The sequence below is a fragment of the Micromys minutus genome (assembly GCF_963924665.1).
Source record: "Micromys minutus genome assembly, chromosome: 17".
NCBI lineage: Eukaryota > Metazoa > Chordata > Mammalia > Rodentia > Muridae > Micromys > Micromys minutus.
The window spans coordinates 1,630,101-1,642,981 of NC_137952.1; the positions used below are offsets into that span (position 1 = coordinate 1,630,101).

A 12,881-nucleotide genomic window follows, 5' to 3' on the forward strand; every position below is an offset into this window, starting at 1 on the left:
GTAGAGTTCTCTCCTTGCATCTCTATGTGGATTCCAGAGATTGAACTAAGGATGCTAGGCTTGTTCAGTAAAATACCCTTACCTGATGATGGGTCAAGAAAAAGTAGTTTATTCGCTGAGATAGCAATGCAGATTTTTCAAGAACTTCCTTTTAACTTACATAATTGTATATACCAGTTATATTTGTATACAGTAATCCTTTGCTTACGTAGACTTGTGAATTCTTGGTGAATTTTTGAAAGGTCATCGTGTATTCACAAGAGGGGAAGTTATCTTAGTTTTTGCCTCTTATTGCCACCCTACCTATCTGCTGTTACCTAGGAGCCTTCCTTTTGCTGTGACAGAACAGAGCTGCTAGAATTTCTGCTTCTTTATGTTGCAGTTTGAAAATTGCTACTTCTAAGAGAAGTTAATGGGTGGGGGGAAGCAGCTTCCATGATTTACTCTGATGGTTTGACTATTGTCTGCAGTTTTTTACACCCTTCAAAAACATTAGAACTGTGGTATTGGAAACTAGTCATCTCCTTTATTTCTGTGATAATACCTTTATTACTACCAAACCAGAGAGTCACTTTGAAGTTGTTCCATTATTTACCTCTTACTTTGGAAAACCTTTGAGCTAGAGGCAGCACCCTGGGCCTGCAGACCTTTGGGTAAAGGTCGTTGTGGCCCCTTTAAGCTCTCCGTGTTCGTGCAGAGGAGCATTGAGGGTGGGGCGGGCATTCTTGACAGTGGTGCTCCTGTCCCCGCCCCCGTAGGAGGCGGTTCCTAGCAGCTGACTTGCCAATGTCGGAGTCTCCCGCCTGCTACCGGGTATTCCTGCTGATCCTGCACGGACATTAGGGCCGACCTAACCCTGCTAGGGGTAGCGTAAGTGTCAGACTACAAAAAAGAGGGCAAGCATCCCGTTCTGATCCGGAAGTCCTAGTGAACAGTACATGGGACTTAACCAGTCTTTCAGAATATAAGTCCGGGAAGGAGTGAAAACAGTGCCCTCTGCAGTGTGCTAAAGCCTGGGCATCAGCTCTAATTATGGGTGGTGACGGCGGCCCTACAGTGTTTGGACGTGTTGTGTTGAATGGTTCCCCAGCCTAGTTCCTACGCGGGGTGAAGAGAGGATTGATTTTACTAGAGTTTAACCTCGTGGAGCAGGATAGGGGTACAGCTGAATCTAGTGCTATGGGCCTTGGGTTCTTTCCTAGCTTGGGATTTAGAGACCTGGCTAGCCTCCCGCATGAGTAAGCTCTAGCTTTTCACTCACCTTGGCAGTGTTGAACAGTAACTCCCAAAGTTGACCTAATTCACAGCAGGTTCAGCTTTCCATCTCCCCAGAGGCCTGCGTTGGTATACAGCACCCGTTTTGGAGACATTGACAATGATTATCTATTAGGAAGGGTTCAGCTAACCTTCTTCCCTGCTGATAAGAGGGTGCAATGTAAATGATACATCACTTTAGCTGTCTCAGTTTCTGGGAATGTTTGGGAGGTCATGATCCCAGAACAAGGAAAGCACCTGAAGTTTGCTGAGATAAAGTTGCTAGAGAAGCCATTCAGATTTCTACTTCCAATAATGCAGAATACTCAAGCAAGATGATTAACTTTTGTTCTTATTCTTGTTAGTGGGAATATCTGGAGGCAGTTAAGATATTTGTTAGAAGGAAAATGTTAATCGTTTTTGCTTCCTTCATATAGATATGAGATTCTTTTTGGCTTTGGACAAGTAATAGTAATCTTAAATACTCTATGACAGTTACATAATTTTTTTATTCTTTTTTAGTTCATGTGTCCTTCCTAGATGTGTTTTAAGTAAGGATCTCTAAACACAATGGTTGTCTTTTTTTTTTTTCTTCAAGTGAGTATCATTGCATGTTAGCAATCATTTAAAAGGCTTAATTTTTTTAATTTTTAGAACATTTATTTATTTGGAGTTGGGGTCATGATGAGCATGTCACAGCCTGTATGTAGATGGACAACTTAAAGGAGTTGTGTCTCTCTTTGCATCATGTGGATCCCAGTGATTGAACTCAGGTGATCAGGCTTAACAGAAAGTGCTTTACACCCTGAACCACCTTGCTGGTCTGGTTTATTATGGTTTTTTGTTGGTTTGTCTGTTTGATATTAGTGATATTGGTAGATTACCCAGCTGGCTCCCAACTTTTGGATTTGAGTCATCCTCTTATCTTAATCTTTCAGACAGCTGGAATAAAAGTTAGGGATTGTGCTTTGAGTGGGCAAAATTGTTCCTCAAGCTTCTCAGGCTCATACTATGACTCTGCAGTAGCATTTTCATAGCCAAAGTGAGAGTCCAGGAATGGTAATCAAATTTAGAGCTCTTACATTGTGATAGTGAAGAGCTTTGTAGATCAAGAGCTTGGGAGTTAACCATAGAAGAATTGAACTGCTAACGATTCTTTTCCAATAAAAGGCAAAGCCATACTGCATATTAGGTCTCTGATTATTGTAGGCTATCAAACATAGAAATTTAAAATAAAAGCATACCACATTTAGCATTTGGGTAGTTGGGGAATAGTTGTGGATGTAAAGTAGGAGAAAATTTCTAAGCCTGTTCTAACATTATTTATCACATAATCTCTCTTTTTAGGTGGTTGAACAGTAAGAATATTAGATTAGTAGGGTCTGCATTTTATGATAGGATTTTATGCTCGAACATGTATATATTTAACCCCTAAGCATTTACTAACCTTACCTTTTTAAAAACCTGTTTTGGACATTTTATAAAAGTGGAATCATACCATATAGAGTCCTCTGACTCAGAATAGTGTGGAAGAGGTTTATCTGTGCTCTAAGGGTTGTTCATATTCCATTTCTTTGTATTCCTATTTTACTGTATTAGTGCATCACATTTTTGGTTATTCATTTATGAGTTGATACACATTTAGTTTTTTATTCATTTTAATTATTAACATTTATTTGGTTTTAATTAGAGCTACCTACTGGAAAACATTTCATTTCTCTGAGAGATTATTCAAGCTTTTAGCTGTGATCTTTTGTGAAACAGAGGTATTTGTTGCTGTTATTGTTTTTAAGATTTTATTTATTTTTTTATTTATGAGTACACTGTAGCTGTCCTCAGATACACCAGAAGGCGGTACCAGATCCCATTACAGATGGTTGTGAGCCACCATGTGGTTGCTGGGATTTGAACTCAGGATGTCTGGAAGAGCAGCCAGTGCTCTAACCACTGAGCAATCTCTCCAGCCTCCCTGAGGTTTTGTTCTACATGTATTTCATATTATTGTGTTTCTTCATTACTTCAAAAATAAGTTATGGACATCAGAGCATGATCTTTATGATACTTGTTAATTAATATTTGCACAGGAAGACAAAGTATGCTTTCCAATAGTCACTTTAATACCCAAATAACAACTAGGTGTGGTGACACACACCTATAATCCCACTAAATGGGAAGCTAAGTTAGGAAAATTATGAATTTGGAGGCTCAGATGAGCTGTCTAGTGAAACTATCTAAAAAGGGGAAACAAGACTGGTTTCAGTTTTTGGTCAGTGTACAAATAAAAGAAAATAACTATAAAACTATTAAGGGGTCTGTGTGTTGTATTATTTTATTTTCCAGATGTTCAATTTGATTTATTCGATATATCATTTTAAAGTATCACAAATTTTTTAGAAACTAAATTTACTTTTGAGTGTTTTAAGTCCTATAAAATTATAAGTTAATGTGAAATAAAATGAAGAGTGAAATAGATGCTTTCCATTTGCTATCAAATGGTAACTCGTTGTCTTTTTTTGGATCCCTTAATAGACTTTGAGTATTATCTCCAAGAGTTTTATTTAAACTAACTCATAATCCACCCAATAATGGTAGAGTATTATTATTTTTTAAATTTTATTTATATGAATACACTGTAGCTGTCTTCAGACACACCAGAAGAGGGCATCAGGTCCCATTACAGATGGTTGTGAGCCACCATGTGGTTGCTGGGATTTGAACTCAGGGCCTCTGGAAGAGCAGCCAGTGCTCTTAACCACTGAGCCATCTCTCCAGCCCATGGTAGAGGAGTATTATTCCTACTTTTCTACATATGTTGCTAACTAATTTATCTGGCTTTTCTCCAAGTCTGTAGTAGCTTTGGAAAAAAAACAATGTTTAAACAATGTAGATTCCAAGATAAAATAGAAAATCATAAAAAATTTCTCAGGAACTAAAAACTGAAATTTCATGAATTACTACTTTTGGGATGAGTATGTTTTTCCTTTCCCTAGCTAGTTTTTATTGGCTGTGTCTGTGTGCTAGGCAGGCACTGTGCATGGTAAACTAGCTTTTTGTTGTTGAAACTGGAGAGTTACTCTTTTTGTTTGTTAAAATAGACTATTATAGCCTCAGCTTATTCCCAGCTCCCACCTCCTGAGTCTTGGGAGCATAGGAACACACAGTAGGACCTAAGCTCTGCTAACTTCTCCTTGGTCTTCTCACTGTGCTCTACTCTCCTTCCGCGCTGTCCTCTGGTTTTACTGGTTTTACATACATCTAGTGACACTCCTACTCTGAATCTCTAGGTCATGTTTCTTTGATGCTCCAGGCTTGAGTCCCCAACAGCTGCCTACATAAACATTTGTCTAATGCACATCTTAACTCAGCTTGTCTAAAATCCTTCTTCCATCCTTTAACATGAACCCAGTAAAGGAATATTTGGGCACTTAGAACATGAATTTTCCCTTAGGTCTTGGGTATCATCTTTAAATTCTTCATGGCCTTCTGATTGCTTTTCTGTTTTTTTTTTTTAAAGTCATTCTGTGCATGAATTTACATATGTATTATATGGTTTTTGATTACTTTGGTTTTAAGTCAGGAGTTCATCCATCCTAGGCTGTCCTGCAAACTCTTTGAGGACCCAAGGATGACCTTGATATCCTTATCTTCTGCCTCTACCTCCTGAATTGCAGGTTTACCATCTGGGATTGTGCAATGCAGGGACAGACCCCAAGGCTTTGTGTGTACTATGTAAGCTTTCTATTCACCAAGTCACATCTCAATTTTGACTGGAACTGTAGCTTAGTAAAGTGCTGACCAAGAGGCCCTGAGTTTAATCTCTAGCACTGCAGTCAGTCCTTAGTCTGCTAATCAATAAATAAATTGAAAAACAAGCCACTGGCTAAGAAAAAGAAACATACACATTTGATAGCAAGTGTCATTTTGTAACAATCCTTCAAAGTCTGACCTTGATTTCTTCAGCCTTATTCAACAAGTACTTTCCTTGTTGAATTTTCACTTAAGCCTTGCTAAATAAGACTACTACAATAAAAGAAGTTGAATTGATGCTACACACATTTCTAGATGTTTATTTACATGTCTATTTCTGAGAGTTCAGTTTGTAGACAGGAACCTGACTCTGAACTATACTTTGTTTACAGGGCGGAGAACACGGGGCTTACACAAGCTAGACAAGCACTCCAATACTGAGCTATAGCCCTAACCTTTGAATCACAGTTTAGCTAGCATATACACGGTTTACAAACAAAATGGTGAGTGAAATAGCAACTCATAGAAAAACTACACTCTATGTGATAACTTTTTTCAGATGACCATAGAATATGATTGAGCCAGGGCATAGTGTATGCCTTAATGCCAGCACTTGGGAAAGAGGCAGGAGGATTTCTGTGAGTTCAAGGCCTGCCTGTTCCAGGCCAGTCAGAGAGCTATATGCTTTTTGAAACCATCTCTCAAAAGAAGATGGTTTTCAAAAGAAGACAATTTTGATTAGGACATAGATTTAAGCTGGGCATGGTGGGTCATGCCTTTAACTACTCTACATTGTGAGTTTCAGGACAGAGAGATGCTGTCTCATACAAACAAAAGACAGATTAAGCATTCTTTAAGGAAGTGTTTTTGTGGTCAAAAGAAGAGGGTGGAAATGCCAGTAGTATTGCAATTTGTTGGTTGCATGGTAGGTTCCCATACCTGGGTAACCTTTTTCTTCATGTTTCTTAAGGAAGAGTAGGAGTAAGAAAAATAAAAGAACAAGGAGTGAACTCAGAAAGATAATGAAATTATTCACTTTCTCTTAGATAATATTTTGAAGACTTTATTGAGTCATTTGTGAAATAGTCTAGTGTGGTAAGACTCTGTTTCGTTCAGATAACATCAGATAAACTGTCCCAGAGAGTAGATGGCGTCTGTGCGTGGCCCTTACGGAGCTCCAGCCTGATGTAAGGAAGCCCAGTGTTCTCGTTCAGGGCAGGGAAGGGAAGTGGGAAGAAGAACAGACTCCTGTTTGCTTATGTGGACTTCTGTGAACGGAGGTTTCTTTTATGAGAAATGGCTTTTTGGAGCTATTTGTTATGTCTGAAGGGTGTTTGTTTGTTTTGTTTTCTAGTCCAAATAGAAATATGCCAAAGATGGCACGGGGAGGTTGATTCTGGTTTTCAATATTCTTTTAAGGGCCAAGTAGCTCATTTCTTTGTTTTATTCTTTGTTATGTATCATATTTCTCATTTTAAAAATGTTTTTTGAGATAGTGTCTTACACAACCCAGGCTGCCCTCAGACTCACTAAATGTAGGTGAGACTGATGTTGAAGTATTGATCCTTTTGCCTCCACCTCCCATTTTTTTCTGATCAAGATGTCCTATTAGCTAGTTGTGGCACACACCTTTAATTTTAGCACATTGGAGGCAAAGGCAGGTAAATCTCTGAATTTGAGGACAACCAGAACCATAGTGAGACCCTGTCTCAAAAACCAAAAAGAACAAAAAAAAGAAAAATGTTCTATTAATGGACATTCTAACTCTTATTTATACATGCATGATAAAATAGTGGAAGAAAAGTCATTTTTGTCATAAGAGACTATTTGGTTACTAGAGTTGACAAGTATCTACTATCTACTTTTATCTGACTAGGAACTACTTTTAACCCCAAGAGAAAACTAGAAGCACAATGGGAGATGACAGTGAGTGGTTGAAACTACCAGTCGATCAGAAATGTGAACACAAGGTAAGACTAGAATCTAAATGTTCTTGTCCTTAAACTGTTTTATCAGCAGTTATACTATTTTTAGTGTACTTACATTTAATGATTTTATAGTTGATATGTTTAATATATGCTTATACTATTTATAATTATTCTGTTTACTTATTCTTACACCATTTGTAGTATACCTTACTTAGAATGTAAAAAACATTGGCAGTTTAAAAAAAACACTGAGGTCTTGTTAAGAATATATTATTTTATGTCATTAGAAATAGGTGTCTCCTATCTAAGTGTGGCAGTGTACTCCCATAATGTCAGTACTAGGGATGTGGAGGCAGGAGAATCAGGAATTCAAGGCCAGCCTTGGTTACATAGTAAATTGTAGGCCAGCCCTGTCTCCAGAAAAAGAAAAAACCAGGAGTTAATTTAGTACTAAAAACACTTGCTGCTTCAGCCTAATGACCTAAGTTCTAAACTCAAACCTATGCAAAAGGCTCAGTTCAATGGCTTGCGTTTGTAATCCCAGCACCCTGTGGTTAGATGGGAGATGGACACAGGTAGACTCCCAGAAGCTCTCAGGCCAGCTAGCCTGGAGTATGCAGTGCAAAAATGAGGGAGACACTGCTTCCAAAAAAGGAGTAGAAGGAGAGAAACTATTACAGAAAGTTGTCTTGTGATCTCCGAACATACATCCACTCGGGCACATGTGCACCATACCCCACAAACACAAAATAGACTTTTTATTTAAATTTATTCATTTAATTTAGAGACAGGGTCTAACCTATGTAGCTAAGACAATCCTCCTGCCTCAGTTTCCTGAGTGCTGGAATTATAGGTATGATTTACCATGAATAATCATTTTAAAAGCAAATTTCTACCAGGTAGTAGAGTTGAGAATTTCTTTCTTACAAATGTCTACTTAAAATCCACAGGTTAGTTATTTTCTCATTTTTGTTTGGGTTTTTGTTTTTTTGTTTTTGTTTTGGAGACAGAACTTTTCTTTATATGGAAGTCAGGACAACTTCAAGAAGGTTCTCTTAACTGTGAGAATGCAGGAGTCAAACCAAGGTCATCAGGCTCAGCCAGCTAGCTTCATTACCCAATGAGCTGCCGCTGTGGCCCTGCTGTGAATTTTTAGATAACCTTGGCAAGACATTCTTTTGTTTATTGAAGCTGGGCATAGGTGGCACAGGCCTTTGATCCCAGCACAAGGGAGGCCTGTGAGTCTCTTGTGTTCCAGGACAGCTTGATCTACATAGTGAGTTCCAGGACAGAGAGAGTCCCTCTTTCAAAACAACAAAACAAATTGTTCATTAACTACTTGTTTTTTTTAAATTGTTGCAATTTCTTAAACTCCTTTCTTTTTTCCTATAATACGGGGTATTTTGTTCAAATTTGCTGATATAGGATATTCTTTTACTTTTATAGATTATTACTGAATAATATCATTAACCTTGTTTCAAAATACTAATTTTGTTTTAGCTGTGGAAAGCAAGATTAAGTGGGTATGAAGAGGCCCTGAAGATTTTCCAGAAAATAAAGGATGAAAAGAGTCCAGAATGGTCCAAATACTTAGGATTAATCAAAAAATTTGTTACTGATTCTAACGCGGTGGTTCAGTTGAAAGGACTGGAAGCGGCACTTGTCTATGTTGAAAATGCTCATGTTGCAGGAAAGTGAGTAGTTTTTAACTAAAATTGGGTAGATGTCTTTGTTTAATGCTGCACAGATACGTTTATGTGTATTATAGGGCCTCTGTTACAGTTTTAGAACATAATTTTTCATTGTCTTGAATTAGTCTGAATGGTACATGAAATCTCCAAAGTGGAAAAATTGTTTCCATGTGTTTGGGTACTTGAGGGAATTAGTTCTTTTTTTCCACTCTAAGTCTCATAGGTGGAACTTCTGTCCTCCAGCTTGGTAACAAGTATCTTTACATGCTGAGGATTCTAGCTAGCCCTTTTTTCTTGTGAGCATTTTAGATGGGAATTATTCAAGACTTAAAAAAAAAAAAAGAGTTAGCATTTCATTGCTGTAAAGAGACACCATGACCAAGGCAACTTATATAAAGGTACACACTTAATTGGGGGTGGCTTACAGTTTTAGAGGTTCAGTTCATTAACATCATGTTAGGAAGCATGGCATCAGGCAGACAGACATGGTGCTGAAGGAGCTGAGAGATCTACATTTTGCTCTGAAGCCAGAAGTCGTCTCTCTTCCTTTCGTACTGGTTGGAGACTGAGCATACGATCAAAGCCCACCTACACAGTGACACACCTTCCCCAACAGGCCACCTCCTGATAGTGCCACTTACCATGGGGCAAGCATATTCAAACCACCATTCTTGTAGAAGTAGTTTCTGTAAGGTCATCACAATGAAAGTATAAGAGCCTCACTGAAAACAAGTGGGCATTATGAGAAACTTCTCTTAAAACATATAACCACCATTTAACTTCCAAGGCCTTTTGTCTCTTGGAGTAGTGAATTGTAACTTTTTTTTTCTGGCCTATTTGACTCCAACTATGAATGATAGAAGTTTCCATTCACTTTCCTATACTTTATTAACTTGATTTTTCTTAGTCCTTATGTCATTGATGAGAAAGAGCTTCCCTCACACAAAAAGTTGAGACTGGTAATTATACAAGAAAGATGTTTTTACTTCAAAGACCATGCAAGTGAACATTTTCAGTTTGACAGTTTGGTTAGTTATAACCAATATTAATGAAAGGATTGAGTTTTATTTTATTTTCCTTCATATATCAGAAACTTTTGACACATTTTAATTAAAAATTTTGACATTCTTCTCATATTAGAAGGTTTTGCGGCAAATACTACCTGTAGCCCTAACCTATTTGGTTCCTCTAGCTCCCATAATTATGAGTTTTTATTTAATTTACAAGGCACTCAGTGCAATAAAGTTACTACAAGGTTTTGCTAAGAAGTTGAATCTTTCCTTATTAAAGATACACCCTTCTATTGTGTGAATAAATACTCTTGTCCTAAAAATGTCTAAAATAACTTATTTCAAAAAGCAACCATTGTACAATCTTTTATAAGGTGTCTGTTTACATACCCACATGTAAGACAGGCACACATGCACACACCCTAAGGAAGGTCTGCAAAGAATGTTCAAGACAATTCCCTGCTTAAATTTTCTGTACTTATGAACTGAAATTATAATGAGGTGTGTTTTTTTACTTACATATCCATTTGTGTGTGTGTGGTGTTTACAGAACAACAGGAGAAGTTGTATCAGGTGTTGTAAGTAAAGTCTTCAACCAACCTAAAGCCAAAGCCAAGGAGCTGGGCATAGAGATTTGCCTCATGTACGTAGAGATTGAAAAGGGAGAGTCTGTACAAGAAGAGCTCCTAAAAGGCCTGGATAATAAAAACCCCAAGATCATAGTGGCCTGCATAGAGACACTGAGGAAAGCCTTAAGGTGAGATGTCTTGTATTTTAGTTAAGTATGCTGACTGAATCTGTTCTAGGTTTAAACAGAAATGGAGACTGATAAAACTTCTAATTTCATCATTCAAGCTTGTTGTTTGGTTATTTTCTTTAAATTCCTTTCTACTGAAGGTGAACAGGGAACTTCTATTTGGGAATTAGCTCTTTTCTCTCTCTCTCTCTCTCTCTCTCTCTCTCTCTCTCTCTCTCTCTCTCTCTCTCTCTCTGTGTGTGTGTATGTGTAAAATGATATGTGTATATATATCTTATATATGCAGTTTCTTTGCTAGCTTCAATAGTAGACTTATGTTAGCTATAAAGACACAGTAAATATTTTGGCTAGTGCAAACCTTTGTTTGGAGCCTTTTTGGTAAACATCAAAAATAACTTTTTCTAAACTTGGTTTGATATAAAAAATAACTTGTATATGCTATGTCTTCAGTCCTATAATTCTTACTGAACACTTAAGTTCTTTATATATGCACTGTCTTGAGGGACAACTTGCTAAGATTTTGTAGAGAGCTCTTCTTCCGTTTTCTCTTTTTACTTACATATCCATTTGTGTGTGTGTGTGTAGTGTTTACTATTTTTTTTCTCAAAGTTAATTATCTTGGTTAGGCTATAAAACTAAATTAGTCTTCAACTTCATCAGAAATATGAGACTGGCCAAATATCTAAAAACATAGGAAGCCTAACACGGTTTTCAGAGCTGAGAGAGGTTGTAGAGACAAATCTCCACAAGCAGTTTTCTGTTAGCAACATGTGGAAGCAAGTCTTCAGCCTTCTGGCCCAGGCTCACTGATAGACCTTGAAATGTAGAAACCTTAAGGGCTGATAATTTTGGCTCTGCAAGGATTATCAGTCAACTATTTTGCACAAAGTGTCCCTTTCTGGACAGTACTAGTCTGTAGATGACATAGGCAGTTTCTGCCCAGTGGCTGCTTAGCCACAAAGTATACCTTACCTGGAGGTAGAGATGTTCAGTTTCTTCATTAATTCTACCAAAGGGGAACTGTAAGGAGCAGATATGTCTCAACAAAAGATAAATAGCATTAAATGTCATAATTTATGGATTTCTGACGTTTTTGAAAAACATCTAACTACAAAAAGCATTTCTGAACTGTTAAGCCTTGAATACTCTTGGTCATTTTTAATTACAATATCTCAAAAACACCTTTTTATTGACTCAGAACTATGAGTTTATCTAGCCCTTAACTAGTATTGTTTAATCAACTAAAAAGTGCATAAACCTTAAATCTATATCAAATAAATTTTATAGCACTATAAAGATTATAACTTTAACTTTATATCAATTAGAAAGATTCTTACCAGTGAAGATATGACTTTAGCTTAGTTACCAAAAGAAGATTATGGCTATATAACTAAATCTGGCTAATTCTTCCCTATAAGATTATGACCATTTCTAAATTCTTTATTAAAACAACCTTACAATAACCACTTTCACCCCCTCAAAGTCCAGGGAATCGGGCGACGACTCTTCATAGCTTCTTTAAGCTAAATATGTGGACATTGAGACTTTAGAAGGGGAGGGGTGAGGAAGCCAGACTGGCCTCAAGAAGGAAAGCCACACTGATGATTGTTATAGTCGCTGATGTCTGGAATCAGGCCAGTTCAGCATTCTGATGACAAGCTTCACCATAGCTGCACATTCTGTAATATACATAAAACTCAACAGGAAACATTTTAGTATAGAGAAATAATTTGTTTGATCCCCTTAAAATTAGCTTTTCAGGTGATCTACCTCTATCAGATCTAATCCATTTAACTCTGGAAGGCACACAGAGCTGAATCACACTTTTTAAAAACACCAAGACAAAACCACTATATGGTTACTGAGAATTTAACATAGGAACCCAGGTCCTCTTCAAGATAGCAAGAGCTCTTAATTGCTGAGACATATTTCTAGTGCCCCTTTTCTTTTCTTAATAGAATAAAATGTATATCATGCTGAAGATCTTCTGCCTTTAAATTTAAGAATTTTTATTTCAGACTTGTTATATACTATACTAATTTTACTTTTAAACTGACTAGGAGAATAAGTATAGGAAAAACATAAATTACATTTCTTTTTTATGCAGTTATTACCTGTGGTGTCTATATAGTCATTATTTTCAGTACCTAGGGAAAAAATCCAGGGTCTCTTAATGTTCTAGGAAAGCATTCTACCATGGAATATCTCCACCTCTAGCATATCCTTATTCATGATGATCCATAGTTTACCTTGGTGGGTTGTTTGTTTGTTTGTTTTTCTTTAAGACTTAGGCTACACTGCTCAATTTTAGGTGTCATAGCCTCCTAAAGCTTTAAGAGGAAACAAAACATTCTGTCACTCCTTTAATTATTGTTTTAGTACAGAATAGAATTTATTCAGGGCATGGGGAGGGGAGTTAAGAAGGCAGTAGGGGCAGAAAGAGAGAGAGGAGTAGAGAAGTGGAGACGGGTGGTGAGGAGGGAGAAGAGAAGAG

General features: G+C 37.2%; 1 protein-coding gene across 1 annotated transcript in view; it reads left to right on the forward strand.

Moving 5' to 3' along the window:
- The first annotated feature begins 781 nt into the window (after positions 1–781).
- CKAP5 (cytoskeleton associated protein 5) overlaps positions 782–12,881 on the forward strand; it is a 79,118-nt gene continuing 67,018 nt past the window's right edge. The window contains exons 1-4 of the mRNA XM_080931178.1: positions 782–870; positions 6,878–6,971; positions 8,430–8,623; positions 10,181–10,387. Coding sequence (XP_080787304.1) covers positions 6,915–6,971; positions 8,430–8,623; positions 10,181–10,387 — 458 coding nt within the window. The 5' untranslated portion in view covers positions 782–870; positions 6,878–6,914. The remainder of the gene's footprint in view (positions 871–6,877; positions 6,972–8,429; positions 8,624–10,180; positions 10,388–12,881) is intronic.